Source organism: Rousettus aegyptiacus, unplaced genomic scaffold, assembly GCF_014176215.1.
Source record: "Rousettus aegyptiacus isolate mRouAeg1 unplaced genomic scaffold, mRouAeg1.p scaffold_m13_p_6, whole genome shotgun sequence".
Classification (NCBI taxonomy): Eukaryota; Metazoa; Chordata; class Mammalia; order Chiroptera; family Pteropodidae; genus Rousettus; species Rousettus aegyptiacus.
The window spans coordinates 95,973,281-95,999,840 of record NW_023416309.1 but is presented as its reverse complement, the minus strand read 5'-3'; the positions used below and the strand labels follow the sequence as shown (position 1 = coordinate 95,999,840).

At 50.8% G+C, this 26,560-nt stretch overlaps 2 protein-coding genes across 7 annotated transcripts in view; both read right to left on the bottom strand.

Moving 5' to 3' along the window:
- HOXB3 (homeobox B3) overlaps positions 1–26,560 on the bottom strand; it is a 55,208-nt gene that overhangs the window by 14,057 nt on the left and 14,591 nt on the right. For 2 of the 6 annotated variants that reach the window (XM_036223832.1, XM_036223829.1), the window contains exon 2: positions 10,742–10,920. The gene's annotated coding sequence lies outside the window, so the exon portion shown is untranslated. Of the gene's footprint in view, positions 1–589; positions 658–10,741; positions 10,921–11,076; positions 12,286–19,186; positions 26,107–26,560 lie in introns of those variants that run through there. The other 4 variants (XM_036223833.1, XM_036223830.1, XM_036223831.1 and 1 more) reach the window with 4 other exon arrangements.
- HOXB4 (homeobox B4) lies at positions 12,408–15,465 on the bottom strand. The gene is made up of 2 exons (XM_016164734.2): positions 14,791–15,465; positions 12,408–13,933 (listed from the first exon to the last, which is right to left on the bottom strand). Exons 1-2 carry the CDS (start codon positions 15,245–15,247, stop codon positions 13,635–13,637), a joined length of 756 nt encoding a protein of 251 aa, XP_016020220.2. The 5' UTR covers positions 15,248–15,465; the 3' UTR covers positions 12,408–13,634.

Here is a 26,560-nt window from a genome sequence, read left to right as displayed (position 1 = left end):
ACACAGCTATGCTCACTAGTTCTTTACTTTCCCATAGTAAAGTTAAAGGTTCAAAGTGAAGATCAGGTGGCGTGGGTAGATGGAACAGAGGGGCCCAGGCTAAGCCAAGTGGACTCTACTGCATGTGGCCGTGGGAGGAAAGAAAATGCAGGCGGCGAGACAGAGCAGTACCCTGTTTCAAGAGCACAGGGCAGTGAAGTGTACCCAGAACTACCCCGACCCAGAGTACCAGGACCAGAGAACACCTAGTCTCCCTCCAGGGTCCCGTGCGCCCACTCACAAAGTCATGCTGCACCGGACGAACTTCGACCCAAGCACTTACGCCATACACAAACACACCTACACATGTGCTTACTTGAACACTCTTCTTATACCTCACACAGACCCACCACAGCCTGTGCCTGCAAAGAGACAGTTCCCACCATCTCCCCACATCTGGGAAAATAAATCCCGGCAAATCAACCTGGCATTGCCACTCAGTCCAAAGAAAGGAGCTTCTCCCACCTCTACTCTGTTTGGTTTTTGGTTTCCAGAGCAGGCAAGGAGTAAACACGGCTTCTCTGAAGCCATAAATCACCCCCTCTCCTACCTTCTCAGTTTAACACCCGGCCTCAGCGCAGCCCCTTGTACTTCTAGCTTCAAATAACCCGCCAGGTGCTAAAAAAAAAAAAAAAAAAAAAAAAAAAACTCGGCCATGGTGGCAGCTGGACTGTGGGAGCAGGGCCGGGCCCTGCGTGCCCCAATCCCAGCAGATCCCCCTCACAACCCGCAGCTCCTAACTCTCCTGGAAAATCCTCCATAACCTCCAACACCCTTCCTGAGGGAGAGAGCTCCCCCAGCCCCTAACCGTTCCTGTCCACACACCACACGCACGGCCCCACATTCCTCCACACTGTCCTGCATACCAGGATCCCTCTACTGCCTGCAGTCCGAACCGGCCTCTTAAGTTGCCCTCATCTTTATCTTCCATGAATCGGACGTAGCCTTTTTGCTGACCCAAAAGACAAGCCTGATGGCAGGGGTCTCAGCCACCCCGCTCTCCACCCCAAGCCTGTCCTCCGGGATTCCTGGATGAGCACCCACACTTACCTGTGCGTCTCCCGCTAGGGCGCAAGCCGCAGCGGGCGCGCGCGGGAGTCAACGGCCAGGCCCGGGTCCCTCAGCCGTAGCTGGGGCTTGGCCGGCCGCATCCCGGTGGTTATTCAGACCCAGGCAGCCCAGGGCGGCGGGCCAGCGCGGGGAGAGGCCGGGAAGGGCTGCCCGCACCCCGCCCCCGCCCCCGGCTTTGTTCGGCCTTCGAGGCCGCGGGGCTTTCGGGTGCGAGGGGGCTTCACTCAGGGCGCCCCTCTCCGGAGAAGCTGGGGATCCCCATCCGCTGGGCCAGCCAGGAACAGAGCTGGAGTCGGGGCTCTGAGAGATGGCCAAGTTGCCAGGCGAGGGAAGCCGCGACTGACGCGGGGCACAGAGAGGCGCGGGAGCGCCGGGGCGCCATGGCGGAAGGCGGGCGCACGGGCGGCTCTTCAATGTCACCAGCAAAATGGGTTCCATATGTCCGGCCCGGCGGAGAAGGGAGGGGAAAGGAGAGAGTTCTGGGCAGGACAGGACGGGAGGATGGGGGTTGGGGGTGCTCAGTGAAGGGAGCAGAGCAGTGGCGAGGGGGTAAGGAAGAGACTGGAGAGGCCAGAGAGGTTTGCATTTTTCAATTTTCCTGGAGTTTTTGTTTTTGTTTTTGTTTTTTAAAGCTCCTTAGGCTGGTAGGAACTTTCTTTCCCTTTTTCCTTTCTCCTTTTCTTTCCTGAAAGATGGGGGAGGGAGACGATTAGTGAGGGTCGCATCCATTTGTCCAGACCAGGAATTCAAGGGAAAGGTTGTAGATTGGAGGTGAAAGGAAAAGTTCTTGGGGGGCTAGAAGATCAACTTATCCCAGTCCCTAAAGAAGGAAGAAAGAGACTAAACCCACTAGAGGGAAGAGAGGCCAAAGAAAGGTCCCAGGATCCAGGTGTGAGAAACTGACCTCAACCCACTCGCCCACAGGCATTGTGGAGTTCTGTTTTGGGACAGTTCAACCATTAAATTACTACTTACTGCTGGTGGTAAGAGAGGAGATTCAAGTGCCGGAGACTCTTAACCGTTCCCTGGTTCCCTGACACTTGGTTCCCGCCCCAGCTCCCTCACACCTGATTTAGCAACCCCAGGGGCTACCCTAGAGGCAGTTGCTTCTGGGATGGCCCCAGATTTAGGCAGCTGCTTGTAAAGAAAGCATGGCCTCTGGAGGAGCTTCCAGACCCTGAAGCCCTCTCCCCACTATGCCTGCCCCCCACCCAAGGGCTTGGACTCTCTGTGTTTCTGTCTCTCTCGCTCTTTCTCTCCCTCTCTCTCTCCTAACCATCTCTGTTGTCTGTCCCTTTCTACAGCCCCTTTGTCTTCTCAGTACTACCTCACCCTGTGTCTTAAGTGACTTTGAATTGAATCTTTCCAAGGACTTAGGAGTGTCTCCAGAAGTCATTTCTGGGTTCCTTTACTAGGCTGTCCTGCTCCTTGGGACAATGTAGAGCCCTTGGCCTCAGGGCCCTCTGTGGGGAAGACTCACCCTTCTCTCATGGAGATATTTTCTTCTACAGAGAAGAAGGCAAAATGAGTGGTTTCCTTTCCACTTTTTCCACTTTCCTTCTTCTCACTTAACGTGTGTGTGTGTGTGTGTGTGTACATGCGTCCAAGTTGTGGGGTTCATTCTTCCAGGACAGCCTCCCTGCCTCTCTGGTTTTTGTCTCCACTCTCCCTGTCATCCTCTCCTTGGGTTCTGCCTTGACTCGCCACCTCAGGAAGGGTTCCTGCTGCTTGTTCTCCCTCTGGGGCCCTCTCTTTTTCCTTCATCCCCTCTCTCCTCATCTTTCTATCCAACTCCTCTGGTCATTAAAGCAGTGGCAGCCCAGCTTCTCAAAGGCACAAGGAAAACACTATAATTATATAGAGAAAGTGGACACCAGCAGAGTCTCGGGAGAAGACAGAGTCAGCAGTTTTCCTAGAGCCCCTTCCATAAAATGCTTTCTACCCCATCCCCTGAACAGCACGAAAGCAAATGGGGTGTGTGTGTGCAGAACTGGTAAGAGGCAGAGTGCTTCATGGTTAAATGAACAAAATATATCTATTTTTTTTTTAAGTCTTTTCAAACTTGCTGATTTGGGAGGTAGGCCTATATTCTGGATGGAGGGCATCAGGCCTCACATAGGAAGATTTAGTGAGGGGCCAGCGACTAAAAGATAATGGTGGAAAGGGATGGTCTCCCTGCTTTTGTCTCCTGGGGAAGAGTCTGTGTGTGAGTTGGGGAAAGGGAAGGAGGAGGGGGTAGCCCCAGGGCCAGAAGAGACAAAGACCTGAAGGGGGCTGAGAGAATAGACAGGAAAAGAGGGGATCAGACCTCCACGTCACAGCCACAGAAGAAGGCAGCAGTAGGAGGGGAGAAAGGGGAGGAGTTGGGAATACAGGGGCAAGGGGCTGTGGGACTGAATCCCAGCTCTCCCCATTAGCTATGGCCTGTCCCAAAGAGCAGATCCTTTAGACTTCACCTTTTGTTCCCTATCCTCCAAAACAGGCTGAATTCTAAAGCTAATAAACTCCATTCTACCTCTTCCTTCTTCATGTTCCTCCTCCTCTCCAAGGGAGAGGTAACCCTTCCACACTCTCAGGGACTCCAAGACTGGCCTAAATTCTGGAGCTCTAGATTGGGAGTGAAATCACCCTCTCTACATTTACACCCCCACTTCTCAGGTGAGGGTGAAGGCAATACTCACCTCCCATACTGTGTGTGAGGTGAGGGGTGAGGGGAGATGATCTAATACTGAAGGATGGAGGCCCTGAAGGGCTTGGAGCCCCCATCCCTCAGGTCTCTTTGCTGCCTCACCCAGCCTTTCACCCCTCCCCGAGATCTCTAGCCCTGTCAAAGCTGCCTGTGAATCCAGACTCCACCCAGTTCCTTTTTTCCAGTCCAGGTAATGCCCCCACCCATCCCAGCCTAAGATCTTATCCTTCTCTCTCTTTTTCCCTAAATTCTTTTCAACCCTGACTCCTCAATTGGAAGGCTTCACCCACCACCCACCCAACTCAGCGCCCACTTGGAGCAGAGCATGGGAGCCAGCTCCTGGGTGCTCCACCACTGGGGCCTAAGCTGCCACTCCATACCGTGACTAATTAACACCTGAGCACAGCGTCACTCTAATCTTCTTACTCAAAGGTTTACATTAGCAGGCAGAGTTAAATATCACAGATAATAGTGACTATAAAGTCATTTGGCCCAGCTCCAGCGAGGGAAGAAAAAGCCAACAGTTCGGATAGGATTTAGCAAAGGCTCTGGCCCTTTGGCCTTTATCCACCACAACTTTGGGTTTGCATTGTAACATGTCCCCAAAAGCCACCTCTGGCTTTGCTTTTGACCAGCAGACTTTTTCTTGATGGGGATAGACTGAGACTGCCATGGGAAACCCTGGGAGAAAGTTTCCAGCTCTCCCCCTCTCCATCTGCATCTTGTTTTCTTCATCTTTGGATGGGAGCTCAGAAAGAAGCATAATACTCCATGTCCTGGAATACTGTCCAACTTTCTGGGACCACCTGATTCCTAAAACATTTCTTTTCTAGAAAAACTTAGAGAACTTCTCCCAGCTTTCGCCCCAAACACACATAGTCCCCCACTGCTGAGGAAACTTTCTTTGTTTCAGGAGGTCGAAGGAAGGCTACTGGGGTGTGAATTCATTTCCGTGTTTTGTTAGCCAGGAGGGTGGGAAGCCAAGGCTTCCAGCTTCTCTCCCTGGCTTTTACCCTCTGCCTTCATTGTCTCCCCCAATTTGAGCAGCTCCTTCTCTATCCTAAAAACCCCGCCGTACACATCAGTCCTATAGGTTAAGCTTTAACGCTATAGCTGAATCTTTCCGGCCCCCTTCCAATTGCATAGGACTTCGATTCGATTATAAAATCTCTACCTTCACCTCCCGTAATTTCTTCCTCTGCCTCTACCTCTCTTGCCCTCAGACTCCTTCTGCCTTCAGAGTCAAGCTCTTTCCCCACAGGCTGGAGTCAGAGCAGCCAAACTCCTGGAGGGAAACCGCTGAAAAATGAAGCTGCTGCAGGAATGTTGGCTCTATCAGGCTCGCAAATATAATTTTTATATTAGGTCGTGGTCCTTGACTGGGTTTATATGCGAATGAGGCATTTCTGGTTTACCAAATTTATACAAATCTCGCCTTAATTGATAATCACGGATGCCATAATTTAAGACCTCCAGCTATAGAGCTTTCATATTAACTGCTGATATATTACTGTAAATCGTCTGAAATAACCAACTCCTGGGAGCAGAGCAGAGAGGGAGGAAGTGCCTCCGAGAGCCACTCTCTCCCGGCTGCAGAAATAGCCCAGCTTCCACATCATTTTCCATGAGAAATGATTTATCGAAGACATGGCCATAAACAACACAACTCACTCACAAACACACGCAGACGTGCGCACACACGCGCACGCACACACACACACACACAATGGCTGGCATGCTGGTCGAGAAGCTGACACCCATATTGCTATAAATCAAGAAAAAGGTTGGAGGAGAGGGAGAGGGAGAGAGAGAGAGAGAGAAGAGGAATATTCCTAAAATCTCTATGCAATGCCTCAATGGGTATAAACACACAGAGCACCGTGTGAAGAGAAATGGCAGGAAATGAAGATGGCTATTTGTCACAGTTTACGACAATAACATTAATAACAAACAATAAATTTACATGGACATATAAGACGCGGTAGGTAGTGAGAAATCCCTTCTACTTACAATACCCCAGCCCGCGGTGTGGCTCCGGCTGCGGGGCTGTTTTATTGCTGCCTCCCTCTCTTTTTCTCTCTCTCTCCCTCTCTCTCCCCCTCTCTCTTTTTTTTCTCGGGGTACAGGCTTGTTTTTCAAAGGACAGTTGAATTGCACGTCAGAAACAGGGAGACCGAGCCTGCGATTTTCCTGACGAATACATATCTATTCTGCAACCTCGGCATTAATTATTTAATGAATCACGTGACCAGGAGGGGGAAGGGGGTCTTTCGATTTCAGGCTCAAAGGACCACTATGACCTTCCCCTTCAGGAGGAGAAATTTTCTTGCAAAATAGTCCCCCCCCAACCCACCAACGAAATAGTAGTGAGTTGTCCTTCTTTCTCCCAGATTCATATCTATACCTACTATATCGACAGCTCCCTAAACACCCCACCACACGCACTTACCCACAGCCCACCTCTCCTCTCTCCCTTCTCCTCCTGCTTCTGCTTAGTTCGTGAAGGTGCAGAAATAGTCTGCAGGGGCGTCTGGGGGTGGGGGTGGGGTGGGCGCAAGCCCTTCTCCAAGCCCTTGGATTTCTCAGCTTCCAGTTCTCTCTGCATCCTTTAAGATTAAGATTTCCCCCCAACTCCATTCTCTCCCTCACTCCTAGGATACTGATTTTAGTGGGATCCACTCTCCCTTTTTGTAATAATAATCAACAAAATTTCTAAAGGGACCAGGTTTTTTTTAAAAAAAAAAAAAAAACACTTCATAAGTCCATGTTATGTGTATAAAGAATGGGGTTTCGGGCTTTCATTCTCTTTTTGATCTTTTGTGATACCTTTTAAAGAGGCAGAAAAGGGACAGAGCGAAGAAGCAACTCTGGGACTTTCAGAGTTGAGAATAACCGCAAGGGGGACTTTTCTCATTTTTTGGTGTTACTATTATAGGAAACCAGATTCTACTGACTCACTGAGAATACGCTCCAGAGACAAAGACCCAGACTACGGTTTCTACACAAAAGAAGTGGACACTCAGCCTCTCTCTACCTATGTTATGCCCTGATTCAGTCCTCCCACCCCCAGCTCCAGCGAAGACAGCTGGAGATTTGAACTGAGGGTAAAAGGAAGAAAGAGGCTTTGAAGTCGGCCTGGCAGCCCCGGGTCCCTATTTCCCAGGTGTTAGTACCCCGAGCTTCCAATCGACAGACAATGGAGACTGATCAATGGAAAAAAAGATGGGGGGAGGATGGGAATTAAAGGGTTGAACACAGGGATGACAGGAAAAATCCATTCCCTAGGCCTAGAGGGAGAAACATACACAGATGCCTTCATCTCAGATATAAACAAAATAAAACATCCCCCAAACCTTCACAGACAGCCCAGCCCCAGAAAGAGCAGCTCAGTTAAAATCAGAATCGGAGTTCTTGGCCATGTAGTGGGGTGGGGGTGCTAAGGGGAGCGGAAAAGACATTCCTGAAGAAGCCCCTCGCAGAACATTCCCAGTCTTATCTTCAGCAGCTCGGGGCAGCTTGGTCACAGCCGCTGGGGCAGGCAGGACGCGGGAACAACAAATACAGTTTAAGGTAGGGGAGCTTGGGTCTTAGGGCTGCTCTGTTGGTTTGTTTGGAGGGGTCTGAACCAAAATCAGCTCAATGAGTAAGAGACTGAGGACCCAGAGGCTTTCACAATTTCCAAGAAACAGCCACCCTTATGTCAGCCTCGGTAAAGTCCAGCTGTGGCGGCATCGCAGCCCCTGCCGAAGGCACTGGGCAGGCCTGGCCTCCTCAGAACCCTGCTCCTGACACATGGGTGGGGCTCCGGCAGGGCCCAGACCCTGTAGAGGGGTGGTCAGTTTTGATTGTCTAGATACAAAACACAGCTTGATGTCGAATTCAGCCTGTTCTCAACATGGGCCCCGCGCCTGGCTCCAGCAGCTCCCTCCAACTCCCTGCGAGGTCCTGACCACAAATCCATTAAAATGGTCTCCCAAAGAAAACTCTCCACTAAAGTCTAAAAGAAAAACATGAGAAAAGACATGATACGCTGGAGCATGAGGAGGCAGCAATCTCTAAAACCAAGAAATTATTTTGAAGGACAAGAAAAAGAACAGCAAAATGACTCGGAGGCGCGCCGGGCAGGTTCTGTTAAAATGCCCACACTCTTTTCAGAACCTGGGAATGTCTATGTTCAAATAAACAAGCGCCAAGCGCGAGCCGAGCACTTTCTTGCTGCCGATAAAGCGAACGTTTATACTATGAGAAAGGCCAGATTGATTTACGAATCCAAACGCGCCGGTTTTATGGCTGATCACAAATCCGTCAGCGCTCAACTCACACTGGGAAACTTCTCCACTCCGTTTTCCAACCAGACCCCCCTCCCTGGCTGCTTCCAAGGGAGACCCACCACAGGCAGGCGCTGGGGCTACCCCAGTCTGCCCAGGCAGGTGGAAGTAGGAGAGCTGGATGGAGAGAGCTGGGGACCTGGAGGGAAGAGAGGTCAAAGATGAGGAGGACTAAAGGTGGCTGCTGAAATTGTACGAGGTGAGCCCAATGGGCTGTGGAGCCTTAGGCAGAGCTCAACTCTGCGAAGGTTGGGGTCTAGGAGAGAAGGAAAGGAGAGATCTTGAAGTTTCCACTGAGGGGCTAAAATCCATGAGTGAACCCCAACCTTCCCTTTCCATTTTCCTCCTCTTTCCCACTGTCGAACCCCTAATTCTCATATTGCAGAAAGAAGCTTGTAAAGTCCCAGGTGACTAGATCTTTGTCATCGGGGTTTACAGAGAGCCCACAATTGGTTACCTGCCCTTATGAGTAATAGGTGCACATCTCCCCTGAGCCCCAAATATTTTCAGTCCAGGAGCAGCCCAGCTCACCTTTCCACTCACTTCCTTTCCTTCCTGAGGCCTCTAACCCCTGCATTTATTATGCCATCGAGGGACAAAAGAGAAGATACCAACCAGGGCCAGTTATTTCTTGCCTAAGACAGAGTTCCTAAGTTACAAGAGACAATTTACAAAATGCAAACCAACACCCCAAACATATTCTAGCAAGGTTCTGTCTCTCCTAGTCTTAAGTTCCTAGTCAAAGTTCCTCTCCCAACTAAACAGGCTCTCACTCGCGTTCTCTCTCTTTCTCTCTCTTTCTCTCTCTCTCTCTCTCTCTCTCTCTCTCTCTCTCTCTCTCTCTCTCTCCTCTCTCCTCATAGAGGATGGCTGCTAGTGTGGAATTTTAAAATACAGCAAACAGAATACAGATTTGGAAAGGCTCTATGTTTGGAGTTCACTTCTCCACAAAACCTCCACCCATCTCTGAAAATTAAAAGTTGCTGGAAACTCTGGTTGATGTGGCAGAGCTGTCCCTGGAAATGGTCAGAATAGCCTTCGCTGACCCTTCTCCCATTTTTCTCGCTTCTCTGGTAAGGAGGTACTCCATGAGCTCCGTGAGTAGCTTTGGTGGGATGGGGATTGGGGGAAGGAGGTGAAAGTGATTATAGGAATAGCTTCTCAAACAAAGGAACTCCAGAAAAATGGGTTGGGAGGCTTTGAATTTGGATATCAGACTCTGAGACATAGTAATCTCTAAGAGACCATTCATGGGGGGAGCTCTCTCTCTCCTCAGGACTGAGGGGCTTGTTTCCCTAGCCCTCTGAAGCCTGTGGACCTCTCCTATCATCTCTCTTTGTCTTTTTCCCTCAGCTCCCTCCAAGCGAAACAAGAAAGAAGGAGGGATAAACTGGACATGGTGGGGGATGGGGCTGGGGCCCGGCTGATGGACAGAGCTCTGTGCAGAGACAGACCAGTACCTTCTTCCCTCCCTTAGCCGTATCCAAGCTAAAAATACTAAAATGCCTCCCCAAGGTACAGTAATAGAAAAACAATCAAGAAATTCCAAAATAGCAAAAAAAAAAAAAAAAAAAGGTTGGGGGGCTACAGGGGGATGCAGAAGATGGGCACACAACAGCCCAAGGACCCCTCCCAGCGGAGGTGTGACTTTCCCTCCCAGGCAGTACTCAAGAGCCAGCATAATGTCCAGTCTCAGAGAGGTCAAGGGGCTTCCGAGGTCATTTTGTGGTTCTAATACTGAGCTAATCGCCTAGAAAACGTGGCCTCTCCATGAACTCTCTCTCCTGCCAGCCTTCTACCTCCAAACTCTCAGTGAGCCCCAGGGAAAAAGGGCCAGCACATTCAGATCTGAGGCAGAGTCCCCTGTCTCGCTTACCCTCAAGAGCAGGGCCACGGGGTCGGGGGAGGTCAGAGCCCCCAAACTGAGAGAGCAAAAGGAAACCAAACTGTACACTGAGCCTCCAGGAAGAAGGGAGGAGGGCAGAGTCAAAGAGAAAGATTCCTGTGTCAAGAAATGTTGCCTGTGAACGGAGCACTTTCCTGCTCTAGAGAATTATGAATATTTGTCTAGAATCACAAGCTAGACACAAAAAGAAACAACGAAAGACATCTACCTACACCCCGCTCCAAATCCAGGGCATTCCATCCAAGAACTTCATTCCATTTTTCTAGGAGGCATCTCACCAGTAAACAGACATATGGGACACAAGCCCCCAATATAGACAAACAGCGTCAGGAAACACATTGGCCACATGTGCACGTCTATACACACACACATGCTGGGGCTCCCAAGGCCCACCTGCATTTTCTACAACCGGGAAAGCACTTCGGAGCTGCCTCACAAACAACCTTCTCTGGGGTTCTTCAGGGGCCCTGACACCTCAGTCCCCAGCAGTTCAAACATTCTCCAGGTGTCCAGGCCTCTCTCTCTCCCTCTGACCTAAGCATCAGTCATCATAAAAGGCAGCAAATCTGACCAAGCTTCCACCATAAAAACCCCACGAAGATAGTTGAAAAAGAAAAAGGAAGCGAGAGAATGTTTCTTCTTTCCCTTGCATAAGAGCTCATAAAACGATTAAAAAAAAAATGCCAGCCCAGGCAGGGACTTTGTTACCTTTGCGCCTCTCGCCTCCTCTTGCCCGAACTCCTTGCATCCCATTCATGATGAAGGGCTTCTTCCAAACTGAGAGGAAAAAAGTTTTCAACTTTATGGTTCCAAATTTTTTCCCCCTCGCAGATCTGGAAGAGACGGCTAACACTTTTTTCCCCCAACAGCCGGTCTGCGGAGATTTGCTGTTGAATAATAACAAAGGAGAGAGGATACGTATTTAAAGAAAAGAAGTGATTAATGGTTTTCTGTATAATTCTCACATTTTTCTTAGCTCTTGTCTACACAGAATGGCTGTGAACTTTAAGCTCCATAGAAATCTTGTTTTATTCTATTCATACCTTCCAAGGAGAAGCTTTGATTTAGTTCTATAGGAGCATTCCTGGGGCAGGGGAGGGGGGCATATGCTTTTTAAGAAGTATTTTCCCCCTCTGCTAAGGGCGGCCACATCCCCTGGCAGTTAAACATCACATCGAGATTGACCAAAACAAAGCTGGCTGCTCTCATCCTCCAGGTCCGGGTGATTTTTTTATGAGTCTCCCAGCAGCATTTAAACGGGCATTTCATTGCCCTTTCCCGAGCTGTGGACAGCAGACCCGTCTGTTCCCGGGACCTGCCCAGCCTCAAACTCCTGGGCACTGCAAACTGGAAGAATACAAAAGAAGTAACAACAAAACATGAGGGTAGAATTAGCTATTTTTATTTTCTGAAGGGAAATGGAATTAAAAAAAACTTTTAATTGCATATGCACTCCTGAGTCCTGAGCTTTTTGGAGGCAGGTGGCTGTACCCTGGGCCATCACAGGACCAGAGACCCCAGGCTAGAGCCCCCAGACCTAGAACTTCTCTTGGGTACTGCACAAAAGCAGCCCAAGCCTGACAGAGCTTCTGAGAGTCACTTGCACCCCCTTCTCATTCCCCCACTTCATTCTAGGGGTGACTGGGACCTCTGAGACAGAAAGCTATTTGGTCCCCAGTCGTACTTTCGATACTTTCTATGAGAAAGAAAATGAAAATTAATACAGGAGCAGAGCTTCACAAAAGAGGCCATTTGTCTTCTTGATTATCTATTTGCTTGTCAGAGTTTGAGCTATGGCACTGGCTAGCTCCTTTGTAATATAAAAATACTCTGAAAACCAGCAAACACCCAGAAACATCTGTGCAAAAAATTAGACTCATTAAAGCCTTAAACACCTCAGAGGAAAACGATACCTTCTTACGCGGGAGGAAAGAGGCCGGCCTCTCGGAATCCTCTCTCGGAACTTTAATAAGCAAAGAGCCGTCTGTCTAGAAGGAGACAGCTTAACCGCATTTTATTTGCTTATGACAAATAAATCATGATATGAAAGGCTTTGCCATACTTAAGCCTCTTGTGTCCTACAATGAAACATTTTCCCCCCATTAGGGATTGGAGTCAACCCTTCTAGTCCTTTCAATCCATTTTTGGACTGGAGGAAACAAATTTAAAGCCCCAAACAGAACACACCCACCCCAAAAGGAAAACAAGCCAGCTACTACAATTTGGAATCCTCAGAGACAGAAATTCCCACTGGACCCTTTGAAAAAAAATCCTCTACCACATACAATGTGAGGCAGAATGAACTGGGGCGCTTAAAATAGAGACTTGGGTGGCCTTTATAGCTTTAGATCGAGGCTTCAACAAAAACACGCTGTGCTGGTCACAAGAAACCAAACATTTATTTCTATTGTCACTGTACAGGACACAAATTTTCACGCCAAGGAAGAATTCTAGACTCAGGCAGCCCCAGAACTAGGAAGGGGCCTGGTTTGGAATGTTAGGAAGAGAATAGGAGAGAGGACACACATGACATAAAATAATAATAATAATAATAATTAATAATAATAATAATAATCAATGCAACAATGATAAACTATGGGAGAGGTCTCTGTAACATCATCTCCCAAACCGGAGGGGCACAACATTTTATTTCCTAGTTTCACATTCAATTTCAGTCAAGGCGAGCAGGTCCCCACTGTACAAGTCTAGATTGGTGAAAGGGTTGTGCCCAGCTCTCAGAACTGAAGGCCCCTCACCCTGCCAGGAATGGCTTGACCTTCCAGAGGAAGGCCCTCCCAGGTCTCTGGGTCTTTCTTTTTTCTTGGACTCAATTTCCCTGCCCATTCCTGCGTTGTCAAGGCCGCCCGTGCCTCCACTTGTCCCCTTCCTGCTGTCCCCCACCCCAGTCCCACGGTTGAAGTGGGTGAGCAGTCAGTGTCCCCGCGAAGGGCACCGGAGGGGGAAGAGGTTGTATGTGCGTGTTTGTTACCGTGGCCCAAATATTGCGCTATCTGGCAGTCAGAGGGTGCTTTCGCTGGGTGTCAGGAATGGGGGACAAAGAAAGAAAATCCAGGCTGTCTTCCAGCAGCGGCAGCAGCAGAGGCGGTGGCGGCCCAGCCGGGCCTCATTTGTTAGCTGGGTGTCGAGGTAATGGTCGCCACCGAGGCCCGTCCTCTCCTCGGCAGAGTAAACAAGACAGATGGGCCTAGGCCTGGCGTGATTAAAGATGAAACGTGGATCCATCTTCGCCAAAGCTGAAAACGAGGAGTGCAGCCTCCTCCTATTTCTCTTTCTGTCTTTCCAATTCTTTCTTCTTCGTCTTTTTTTTTTCTTCTTTTTTTTTTAAGGAAGAAAGCAAGAGACTTGAGCCTTGCTTCTGGGGGGGGGGGGCTCGCCCAACTCCCTATTGTCATTTCTATAAATAAAGCTTCCCCTTCTCCCTTCTTTGCGTTTATTCGTGTAAAAGGACAAAGCGGGGGAGGGCAGGTGGGCTTTTCCCGGCCCAGGCCCCAGTGTCCCCTCCCGCATCTTTCCCCTATTCCCCTTCACTTGCCACCCACCCCGCCCCCAGGTTCACGGCTCCCACGCGGGGTGGGGGGCACTAGAGCGCTGGGGGCCCTCCGTTGGGCCGGCCTGGGGGCCCTCCAGGCGTGCCTGCGGTGCCACTCGAACGGATCTTGGTGTTGGGCAACTTGTGGTCTTTTTTCCACTTCATGCGCCGGTTTTGGAACCAGATCTTGATCTGGCGTTCTGAGAGGCAGAGCGCGTGGGCAATCTCCACCCTCCGGCGTCGCGTCAGGTAGCGGTTGTAGTGAAATTCCTTCTCCAGCTCCAAGACCTGCTGGCGGGTGTAGGCGGTCCGAGAGCGCTTGGGTTCCCCACCGGCGTAATTGGGGTTTACTGGACACACACAGAGAGAAGGAGAAAGAGAAAGTTTTATTGCCCCGAAAGGGAGGAGGGAGAGCCCTTTCTTCCAGCTAACACAGTATCTCCCTCCCTCCCTCTCTCTCCCGCCACCTCTTCTTTCTCTGGAGTGGGGCGGGGGGGGGGGGGACAAAAAGGGAAGAAAGAGGAACCCTAGGAAGATAAAGAGACCTCAAAGTTTTGGAGGGTTGTGTTATTTCAATGTTGTTGTTTGGGTGTCTAGAGGGGAGTGGGGAGAGGAGAGGGATTATCACAAGGTTTTAATCACTCCTCTACCCCCACCCTTGGCTTGGGGCCCGGGATGGAAGAACGAGGGGTGAAAGGGGAGGAGGGCTTCCCTAAACCTTTCTTCTGTTAGTTCCCACCCTCTCTGCTCAGATTCAAAGCAGCGCCTGCCCCCAGTAAAAACTTATGCCCACTTCTTGAGTCAAGCAGCCAGGCTAGAGGAAAGAAAGAGAAAAATAAATAGTGGGAGTTGACTCAACCCTCTGCTTAAATACAGATTACCTCCTCCTTCTCTCCCACCTCCCACCCCCTCCCCAACTTTCAATTTCACTGAGACTGCATCTCCCTGGCGAAAAAGTCGCTAGTGAGGATGGCAAAGAGGATGGGGAACCGACTTCAAAGGCGCGGGGCCCACTAGGCCATAAAAATTTATGGGGGATGTAATTATGTGGCTCTGAAAACAGGCAACCGTAAATCTCGGCAATGGCGAGTTTATAGCGGGGACAATTGGCTTCCCCAAGCTTCCCTCCCTCCACCCCCATGACTCCGAGGTCCCTTCAGTGTAAAGCGCCGGGGGTGGGAGGGGGAAGGGGTGCCCACGCACTCACCCGTGCTCACGTGAACTTTGCGCATCCAGGGGTAGACGACGGGCTCTTTGCACGAGGAGTGGGACGGGCTGGGGTGCAGGGGGTTCTGGGCGCAGGGAGGCGGCGGGGGGCTGCTGCTGACCGCCTCGCAGCGCTGGCCGGGCTCCGGGAGTAGGGCCCCCGAGGGTGGCGGCGCAGGAGCCCGAGGGGACAGCCCGGGCTGTGGCGGGGGCGGCGGGGGTGGTGGCGGAGGCGGCGGGGGCCCGGGGTCCCGGCAGGCCGCGTAGCGCTGCACGGTGCACGCCGCGCGCCGCCCGAAGCCCGCCTCCGGCTGGAAGCTGCTCTCTCGCCTCTGGCCGCCGGCGTAGTACCCCGGCGAGTGGTCGCTGGGTAGGTAATCGCTCTGTGAATATTCCTCGCACGGAGGGAACTTGGGGTCGACATAGTTTGAGTTGATCAAAAAAGAACTCATAGCCATTAATTTCTGGGAATTGCCCACAAAATATACTAAAATTTATTCCGACCCCTGACTCGTTTTCCTGTTTCCGAAAGCCCTCCTACTTACTGTCAAGTGAACAAAGTTAGGGCCCCACGTGATCCTGGGAGCCAATGGCCGCCCCGCCTGCGATTCCCGGATAAGGAAATCTGCTCACCCGGACCCTACTCCAGCCAAAGAGGTTTATTTCCCCTTCTTCTCTTCCCCCTCCCCACCCACCCATCCAATACCAGGATTTACATAGGGCTCCTGCGGGGCGACCGCCTCCTCGCCTTGCTCTCTCCAAGATCCGAGGGAGAGGAAAGAGAGCGAGCGAGAGAGCGAGCAGGTTGCCACTGTTGGGGCTCTGGGACGAGCACAATCCTGGATCCCCTCCGAAACTGGGGATCCCGGCGTAGCCCCTTCTCTATTGCCTCACTTCTGTCCAGCATTCTATGCCGTAGGCCCCTATCCCCTCCTCCCGACGGGAGGAAGCCCGTGCGCCCTACGTCTGCGTGGGGAGTGAAGAGAGGACGGACTGGGGGGCTCCGCCTAGAGAGGGGACCCTACTTCGGGGCGAGAGGCGCTGAACGTGGGGCTTTTCTCTGCAGCCGCATGGGGAGGGGTAGGGAGTGAGAGAGGAGGCGTATGGAGCAAGCAGGCGGGTGCACGGAGAGACTTGTCAGAGATGAATGGAACGGCGGGCGGATCGATAGGAAATTCATGCACTAATTCGGGGAGACCTCGCCTTCCAAATCGCATTTAGTTGCGCTATTAGTTTGGCTGTGTCAGTCAGTCCGTCTGTTCCCTTCTCCTATCCACCCTACATGGCCCAAGTCGGTAGAGACGACTTGGTTTCCCACACTGAATATGAACACTAGAGTAAAATACCTGCAACTTTTGAGAGCACATTGAATAGCAATTTGCTAATTCCAGAACTATCGGAGCAATACTAACCACGGGGTGGAGATGTTCTAATTGCCGCTAATGCCGCCGCCTCCGCAGCAAACAGAAATCTCACGTCCTTGTGATGCTGAGGATAGGAGCCCTGGAGGTGACCCTCCCCCCCCCCCCCCGCCGCCACACACACACAATAATACCCTTGGTAATCACGTATTTCCAGGGCATCTTGTTCTGAACCCAAACGGAAAGGCAACCTCAGCATCCGTTTGAAAGCGCATTTCCTTTGCCTTTGCACACTGAAAACAACAGTCATTTTTTCCAGATTTTCAGGAAAGTGGCCCCCTCCCAAACCCACCCCAGAATAAAGAATAAATAGGTAGGTTTGCAGGAGAGGATAAAGTAAAAACACAACCACAACCATTAACCTATTAAGAGAAGTGAAAAGGGACCAGGGCTCCCAGGGGGCAGTCATGGGGAGATTTCAGGTAGATGATTCCTCTATCTCTAACCAGTTGCAGGAGGAAAAGAAAGAGGAAGAAAGAAGGAAGAGGTCTTCGCTGGGTCAGTCACAGGATGGTCCTTATTTAGAAAAAAAAAAATTCTTCGGGGGAAAAAAACGAGCGGAGTGTTTATGTCAACTACATATTCCCCTAGATACGAATTTGTGACCACAAAATTCCTTACACAAATTCGGATCTACAGGGTATATACAGAAGACAGACAGATCTTCTTGGCCCAGAAAATTTCCGGTTCTCCTACTTTCCGCGTGTTCTTCGTTTGGGGTGTGGTTTGAATGCTTTGGTTTTATTTCGTTTTATTCTGATTTTGAGCTCTGGGTGCAGGAAAGGCACAGCGGGTCCATCTTTGGGATTAGAAGGTTTTCAATTCTCTTTCTCTTCTATTATAGAGAACTAGAAGCAGCCGGTCCCGCAAAGAGACACGAACCTTGCGGCCTCAGCGCAACTCTCGGCGGTGGCGCGTGAATTATGAGATGTAAACATTAGCTAAACAAAAGGAGGAAGGGTCATCTTGAGGCTGCAGCAAGTCAGAATCTGGCCCTTCTGGGTGCCCTCGCGCCCCTCCCCTCCCCACAGGACTTTTTTTTTTTTTTTAAAGAAAAACAAAACCCCAATCGGCTCCTCTAGTGCCCCTTGCAGCCTTTAGTTTGCGATCAAACGAATATCTAGATATTTTCCAAGGCGCCTCTCAGCAAAGGGAGGAGGTAGAGGCAGCTGGGTGTGAAGGGGGTATCATAAAAGTCCTTTTGGAAAAATCCAATGGTAAAAAGGAGAAACAGCTGTAAAGAAAAATGCTGGGAGACCAAGCAGATGGGGCCCCGGATATTTAATGATGGGCAATTCCGTTTACAACCTGAGAAAAAGATCAAAGGCATTTCATTTCCGAATGAAGGGCAATGAAGAACCATAAAAGATGCAGCCAGATGATATTCCAGGCCGGTCCCAACTTCCCATACCTCCTGGGGCCAGATAAGAAGGATAATCCCTGAAGGGTGAAGAGGAACCCATTTCCCCACCTCTCTAGCCTAGGCAGGCTCTCTTTCTAACCTTGCTCACTCGGTCACCTGCTAGGGTTGCTGGCAGTGGTACCAAAACGGGGAACTGTGAAATGTGGGAGATCTTGGGTTTCTGAATGAATTTTTGGAGGCTTCCAGTAACTGCTAAATTTACTTAAGTGGGAGACAGGGGGTTGAACTGGAGGGAACTGAATACTATACTATGAAAACTGGAAGGCCTTCCTAGGTTGAGGGAAAGCGTGCATAGAAGCAGCCTCTTCCCCACCCAGACTCCTTGCCCATCTCCCTAGATCTGATAGACTTGTATTCCTGGTGAGCAAAACATAATAATATAAATTTCATTAACAAATACAGCAACAATACAAAAAACAACCTTCTAACCACCATACTGTAGAAGTCTCTGCCTATCTCCAGTCCTGGGACAGGTGAATAGGAGGAGAGCTCCCACCTGCCAGCAACTAGGTCCAGAGACCCTCTTTTATATCCCAAATCTAGATTGCCAATGTTGGCCTCCAAGCCTGATTTCTAACACCAACATTCTCTCAGCCAGGCTGGCTTTATATACATTTGAAAAATCACACACACAATTATATTGTAGTTACCTCTGCCAAGAGAGGGTACAATAGGTAATCTCAGAACCCCATCTGAGCACCGAGGAATATTGGGCCAACAGACAACGAGCCGTACATAAGACCCCCACTAGTCCCCAGCGTCAGGCAAGGACCTTTCCATGTCTTGTCAAAGGCCACTTAGGGCTCCACGACCCATTCCAACTGGTCAAACCCCTCCCCCACCCCATACCTCCTCAACTCTCCCGCTCTCTGAAACATCCAACTCTTGGCTTTTCGAATTTTGGGAGGGCCGCTGAACTGGCCACCGGGCCTCTGCTGCTCTACACTTCACGAGGGATGAGGCCCAGGTGCCTGGAGCACGCCAAGAGAGAGGGATGGGAGGCAGAGCCACTGGGAGGCTAGGTATGGCTGATCCTAGGGACAGAGCGCGGAGATTTTCTCCTTTGCGCACTGGGATCCGCCACCTGCCAAGGCGCCGCACCCCCCACTCCAGTCGAGTGCAGCCGCAATGGGTGGAAGACGTTTATCCGCTACTCCCAAAACGGGTTTCACCAGAGCAGGAGGCTGTCTCTCCCCTCCACCCCCAGAAGAAAACTAACATCAATACTCATAATAACAAAAATAAGAGCAAGCGCTCCGCGCCGGTTCCAAGCCACCTCCCCGGCGCTCCCGGGTGGTTCGCAAGGTCTCGTCCGACTTCTCCCGGCAGCCACAGGTTGCTAAAATGACCTCTCGCTGCTCAGCGCCCCTCTGCCGTCCTGGGCGTGCCAGCCGGCGCCGAATCCTCTACCTTTTGTCCGCAGGGAGACAAGGACGGAGCGAAGGAAAGAAACCAAAGGGCCCAGGAGGCGAGCCCCTAGCCGGCCCGCGCGACGCACCCGCAGCTGCGCAGAGGAGTGGAAGGCCCAGAGGGGGAGCGGGCAGAGTACTCACCGGGAGGCTCCCCGCGCCTCCGGTCGCCGACCCGCCCGGGACCCGTTCGGCAACAGCTGAGCTCGCTCTTGTCCACTATTGTGTGTCTGGAAAACCGAACCGCGGCTGCGGGCAGAGGAGCTCCGGGCCTCCTTGGAGGCCGGAACAAGACTTTTTTTTTTTTTTCTTTTGGTGTGTTTTTGTTTTTGAAGAGCAAGTTTTCGTATTAATCTCATACTTTGGCAGTCTTTGTTAAACAGCTAGGCGCGTCACGAAGCTCTAGAACATTTTAATAATTTTTAGACGCCGTGACCTGCGGTTCACCCCTCTCCAGGCCTCCCCCACGAGCAGGCAGTTACTCTAATAGCTCGCGCAGTTCGCTCGGTCATATTGAATTTTGCGCAGGTAATTACTTAGGAGAAAAATGACAGCAGAATTTTGATTCAGCTCATCCTCTCCAGCTCACTTTTTGCCAGAACCTTCCCTTTCCCTTTAACCCAACCCCCAGACCCAAAAACGTCCTGGGATAGGACTCAGCCTGCCCTGCTTTTGATTTGCTATTCCATCATTCCTATATTTTTGTCAGCTCTGGTTCCGGGGCAAAGAGGGAGATGGAGAGGGTAGTATTTCATGGGGGTTCACTCTGTGGCCTGTGAAGGAGAAGTGGAAATGTGGCTTTGGGGACCTGGGTCCCAGAGAGCAGGCCTGAGAGAGAGCCCCCTTCCCTCCTGCCTCCCCCATAAATGGTTGCATTTGGCAGGGCCTGTATCCCAACCCCATTGCACACTCCATCTGCTTTATTCTCTCACCCAATGTCAGAAATGCCTCTCGTTTCTGCCAAAACTTTGGAGGGCCCACGGCCCAAGGAACAACCCCTCCACCTGGGGAGGGGGCGTGATGAGATTTGGTCTATAGGCCAGTAAGTTTGGGAAAGACAGAGAAAAATGCACTGGTCCAAGCTGGAAACTTGGCTTTCAGAGGCTTTAATTCTTCTTTAAAAACAAAATATTGCCCCACCGTTTTTGTTTAAAACCACTTCTCATCTATACAGTAACTCCTTTGCCTACCCCTATCACCACTACAAAGAGGTTCAGAGACAAATCAAGGGGGCATTAAAAACACTCAGAGATTTCCTTTGGTTTGTCCCTCCAGGATTAGGATTGGGCAGACTGCCAACAACGTATTTCCCTCTTTTCCTGCTTCCAAGGTACCTGCACAGGCAGGTCAGGTGACTCCCCTTCCATCCAGTTCAAGTCTAGCAGGTGTGTCTGTAGGGTGGTATCCCCCTAGTGCAGGGAGGTCGGGAGAGAGCATCCCAAGAAACCTAGCTTGGCCTGGAATGGCAGAGGATTCTCCTTTCCCATCCTGAGGTCCCTCCCATCCAAGACATTGGGCTGCTTCAGTTTATCTCACTGAATCATAAAATAGCTTTACATTCTGTCCTGGAACAAAGAGAAAATAGACTAAGGAAGAACAGGAGGAAATAGATTCTCCAGTCCAAGCTTTGACCTCTACCTCCTCTGGATCCCAGGAATTCCTTCCTGGCCTGACTCCCCAGAAAAACTTGTCTGAAGGATGAGTAGAAATGAGAACTCACCCACAGTTGGTGTAGTCAAAAGCTGGGGTCAAATCGATTTGACATTTGACATTAAACCGTTGTCTCTTCTGGCCTTATTTCAAAAGGTGTCTTTATGAAAACTCTCAGGTTATCTCTATTCCGGCAGGACAAACACCCACAGTGCACTACCTATATTAACTGCTTAGAAGAGAATATGATGATATCTCATAACACAACAAACAGTCATTTAAAGACCCAAAATAGGCATATACCCTGGTGTTCTAATTACAGTCTCTCTCAGCATTTTACTTATAAGCTATGCTCAATGCATGGATTCAAAGTTCATTTCAGGTCGCCTGTTTCAACTCCATTTTAAAAGCTCTCTGTGAGGCCATTCAGTATTTTTCCTTCTCATTTCCCCTCCCTCCTCTAAATAGGAAGAGAGGGATTCTGGATGAACATACAAGTTTGGGTTTGGGAGAGTGAGAGAATTAACAAGTTAATAAACTTTTTTGAATATCCAAGTTCTTAAAACAAAGCAATTTGGAAAGAAAGATGGGAGTTTAGAAATTCTCCAGTTCTGGCCTATGATCATGGACCGCAGCTGCCTGGACCCCAGAGGTCTGGGGATTAGGAATCCCTGAAAACCAGGCCTGTTTACGGAGTGAGGTGTTTGGGAAAGCCAGCTGTTTGGCCCCTTTAGGGGAAGTGGGTGGGACTCAGGCCTTCACCTTGGAAGAAGCCTTCCTTAGCCCCACAAAATGTCCTGCAAGAACGTATGGGTTGTTGGATATTTTAAATGTGTGCAGCTGAGTAGGTTTTAATTAAGTTTTATATGGTGACTCAAAGGTTATCTTTGAGAGATAAAATTGTGCAGAGGATTCACTACACCAGGAGCACTCTCTTCTGTACTGCTTTCCACCCCACCAGCGCCGTTTTTTTTTTTTTTTGGAGAAGAATTTCTTCCTACCTCAGTTTCTCCGCCCCCAGACATCTGCCTCCTCCTGTCCCCAGCCATGCTCCTCCACCTCGCCCCACCCCCAGCCCACAAGCCTTCCTTACCTCGAGCATCCCTTGCTCGCTCTCTTCTCTCTTCACACACAACCTCCTCCCCTCTCCCACCCTGCCCCGCCAGTAGACTCTGCTGCTGCCGCCGCCGCCAGTGCACGCACACGGTAAACTTTTGACCCTCCAACTTTGCGACCCCTCAGGCAATAACACTGGCCTCACTGCCCAGGGTCTCATTCTGCTGCTCAGGCTGCAGAAACCTAAGCACAAAAAAACAAAAAAACAAAAAACAAAAAAAAACCCCTTCCCTGCCCCGCCCCTCCCCAGGAGCCTTAAACCTGGGGAAGAGGAGTTTAGATTATTAAATCACTCCTTGGAAAAAAGATGCCAACTCCACTTCCTGCATTGACCCCACTTCCCACCTTTTCATCGGTCTCTCATGTTAAGATGCCTGGAAGAGCTTTTGATGACCCACTCCTCTCCATTCCTGTCCCCCAGAGGGGGGCCGGCTGCTGGCTAGAAGACCTACCGACCCATGGGGAGCGGTAGAATGGTCTGACCTGGAGAAGGGTGTTTCTAGGGTGAAGAATGAAGAGAGCTTCGAACAAAGTTTCCTTGGGAGCAGAGGGGGCGACTGTTCCCACAGGGAGGGAGACAGAACTCAGTATCCAGTGCAAAGGAGGCCCAGCAGGCTCAGGGCCACCTTATGCGGCCGCTCACTGGCGCCTTGGAGGCCCCAGCCTGGCTGTGAACTTGGTCTAAGGCGGACTCTACTGGCAGCTCGGAGACGTTACAGCCTCTGCCTCTCGGCGGGCGCAGTGGCCACAGGGGTGACCTGTGCTCTTTCAGTTTCCCTCGAGCCCAAATATTGCCTCCCAGTCCCTCTACATCGACACAAGGAATGGTTTCGTTCCTCCTTCCCCAGGGCCCTTGGGAGTTGGAAAACACAAAAGGGAGAGAGAGTTAGACACACCCAGAGAGAAAGAGAATGAAACAAGCCTGCAGAAGCTCCAGGAAATAGGGATTATTCTCCCCCCTGTCCCCAACCCCCAAGAGAAGATGTTCGTACATGCTGGGACTTTACTTCCAGTTCTTTCCTAAATGCCGCTTTCCAGGTTAATCCCCTCCTTTCTACCTGGCCGGGATCATCTCTTGGCTAGGCAAACTGGACTGGGGCCTGCAAGATCCCTTTCCTCCCTAGGCTCATTCATCTCTAACCCACAGGGCTCCGAGGTCAGGGACGGCTGCAACCAAAGCGGGCCCGCAATCCCACCGCAGCTGAGATTGCAGCTTTGGGGGCTAAACTCAAATCACCTCAGAGAGCAACCGGGCAGACTGGGAGCATTTCCAGGGGGGAGAAACTATAGAGGATGCTGAAGAGAGCGCATTTTCCTCTTTAAGAGGAAATTTAGGGCGAGAAGAGACAGGACAGAAGATGCCCAAAGCCGAGAAAAGGAGAATGAAGGGGAGGGGTAGAGATTAAAACTTGGGAAGGTGGTGATATTCCGGGTCCGACAGGTCCCGAATTGCCCGAAATCCAAACCTCTCCAGTCTCCTAAATCCTCCACTTCCTCTTGGAGCCCAAAACCTGGGTCTTATAGCACATTCGCCAAAGAAAAGGCAAAATCCACCTAAACCTGTCTGCAGGTCTCTGCGCCGCCGGAGCGGCGGAGGTAGCGGTGGCGGTGCGACCCGCGGTACGTAATGTATGCTGCAGCGGCTGGCAGCCCCAAGTAGGCCGGCGCTGCGGCCTCGTCTGCTGACCTCTGCGTGATCCCGGACTCTATGAATTATTGATGAGATATGAGCGTTGATTTCCCCTTTCAGGATGCAAACTCCATTATATTGTTAAAATGGCGATTTAATCGTTGAGAATAGCTTTAGTGTGGGTTTTTTTCCCCCAACTCATTTGCGCCTCCTTCCTTTTCATTTAACTCTCTTAATTAAATCTTTTAACAGATTTTAATCACTTTTTGTAGGGAGGGGTAGGGGAAGGGGAAAGCCATCACTAACACCACCACCAAACACTAAAACAAAACAAGCTCCCAAACCAAAAAAAAGCTTCTACTTTGGGAAGTTAAAAGAAAAGCAGGGAGCGGGCTTTAACCGCTCCAGAGGGGTTATGTTGGGAACAGCCACCAGAAGATCCATCGGAGGGCTGGGGCAATCGAACACTGACTTGGAAGGTGTTTAATTTCACCGCCCCCCCCCCCAGGAAGATTTGGTCTGAGGCCCAACTGTGGAGAATAAATCAGGTTTACGCCTGCTGAGAAGTGCGGGGACTTCGAGCTTGGGAAAGGCCACATGATTCTTGTGGGGAACGACTCTCCAAACTGGGCCCCAGAGATGCTTAGGGAGAAATGTCCCTACTCTTTAAGAGGCCCCCATTTCTCCCCTCCCCCTCCCCAAAGAGCTTGGTTTCCAGGCGGTGTCTGGGTTAATTAATATGGATGTGTAACAGCGCCACAGCAATCGATAAATCCCCGCTGTGGGCAGATCCCAGCCTGAAATCCATTACTCCCAAAATGGAAAGAGTGACCAGTGGGCTCTTCTCCAACAGAGGGGAGGAGTTCTTGCTAGCCCTGTCCTCCTTGGTTGGCCCTGGTGGTCCCCAGGATGGGAAGCCCAAAAGCCCGAAAAAGACTGAATTTGGGGGACTGTGCTGAGCAGGCTATCTCCTCCCTTGCTCCGTATCCTTGGCCTTCTGCCCCAGCATCCAGACCCCAGGGATAAAGGAACCTGGCCTGGAGAGGAGCTTCCACTTGGATCTGGTCCTCGCAGCCTGATCCACCAGCCCCCAGTGAATACGTTCTAACAGCCAGGGAAGGGTTAAGTGTCCCTGCTGCAGTTATGGAGAGGAAGCCGATGAAATACTGGCGCTGGGAACTCCAGGCCCGGCTGGCTTTCCTGTTTACACTTCTTTATACTTCCTCCCACCCTGTGGCTGCAGAGAAACAAAACAAAACAAAAAAAATAAGCAAATAAAACAAAAAATCAGATTGTCTACTGACTGGTGGTCAGGCCAGCCTCCAAAGGGAAAGGGAAACTGTAGCCTTAAAGTCCTGCTGGCACCTCCTTGGCCCTGCCCCAGGTCTAGGGTATACAGCTGGGCGGCCGGGCAGCTGAGCGCAAGGATCTGGCCAGATGATACCAGCCTGCAGCTCAGAAGGTTGAGGCCTGGACCCAGATGAAGGAGGAAGCGAGTGAGAGAGGAGGGAGAAAAAGGTCCTGGAGAGAGAGAAAGGAACAGCTTTCCCGAAGAATGATTTCGGATAGGCCGAAGGAGAAGGCGCAGGTCTGGGCAGAGGAGAGAGTACTTTTGCACCAGAAACCCCTTCTCACCTCTCACCCCCTGCCCCAACATGTCCCTGTTGGTTTTCAAAGGAGACCATTGTCCAGAGTGAAGTGGGGAAGAGGAAAGCCCAGCTACTGCATTTTCTCCAAATCTGCTTAGAGCCGGAGACCCTCTCAGGGTTTTGGCCTCTGCTTCAGAAGTGGCCACCCCTACCGCCCAGGGCTGTTCTTCACCGTTCTGGAAAAATCTCTCTAGATATGCCCAGTAGATGTCACTGGGTCATCGGCCCCGTACACTCGCACACTATTTATCGGAGCTTGCAGAACTGACATGGGAGAAGGCAAAAAAATCTTGTGGTTCGAGGTTTCTGTGGGAGAGACGCCTAGGGCACAATAGGATGGAGCTTTCCAGGAGGCCTGGAGTAGGATTCTACCCCTGCTGCACCTCAGTCAACTCACTTGCCTTGTCCAGAATGGAAGCCTATGGAAGCTATGCCTGAAAAATGTATTAGTATTTTATATGAGGCTGGGAATCCTTTGAGAGCTGAGCAGAATGCTCTTCCCAAGGGATACAAATGCCTCATCACTCTTGGGGAGATGTGCCTTCAAATCTGGGTGCAGACTCCAAGTTCTCTGTCCTCTTTGCTCTCAAAGCCTACGAAACAAGCGTCTCCTGTAAATCGGGCCTGGGCAGAGACTGAAGAGCTCAGGGACAGAGAACAGCTGCAGGAAGGAGAGGGAGTTAGTGGGGATGTCCTTCAATGGGAAATGGAGGGAATTTCGTGGCCCTTTCCTTGTCCCCAAAATCAGAAGCTCCTCGGAGTGCCACATGTCCAATTTCAGGTACTATCCATGGGAGTTGGTAAGCTAAATCAAGAGCTGGCAGGCTGGCAAAAGCATGAGTGACGAGGCGGTTAACTCCATAAGTCTTAAAATTGAGGAGTCAATTGGTGGAGAAGAGGCCTTTGGTTTTAAGATGACTTATCCTGAGAAAATAGGCCCCTGAAGATCAAATAATGAAATCTCTCTGGTTTGTAGTGCCACAAAACAAAGGCTTTTAAAGGTCTTGGGTGGGGGGGGGGGGGGGGCGGGGGGGGGGAGAGAAGAGGAAAGAGGCAATGGTTCCAATGTTCTCTCCAGCTCCTGAGTCTTTTTTCCCCTCCTGACAATTGAGGGTCTCTTTTCTTGAGCTAGTTTTATTAAGGGGGGATTTCCAGGGATCAACCTTAAACACCTAACTTCTCTAGGCAAGGGGAGAAGCTCTCCCCTTCCACCCACTCCAGCTCGGAGTTAGGTTTTGGATTTGAGGGGATTGCCTCCCTCTGTCCACTCCCCATCTGAGCTCAGGATTCTATTTAGAACCAAGCAGAAATGTTGGCTTGGGACCAACAGGCCGAAGTGGGGTGCAAAAGTGCCACGCTCCCCATCCTTGATAACCCTGATGAGGCCATGGAGAACTGAAGGTACTGCCTTTCATGGTGCTCAAAGATCTGAAAGCTAGAGAGTGTCCCAGTACAAGGCAGCCCACGGCAGCT

Excerpts from the sequence above, each read along its gene's own strand:
- HOXB4 (XM_016164734.2), bottom strand. The coding sequence starts at position 15,247 with ATGGCTATGAGTTCTTTTTTGATCAACTCAAACTATGTCGACCCCAAG. Across the intron at positions 13,934-14,790 it reads CAAAGTTCACGTGAGCACGG|TAAACCCCAATTACGCCGGT; the intron begins GTGAGTGCGTGG and ends GTGTGTGTCCAG.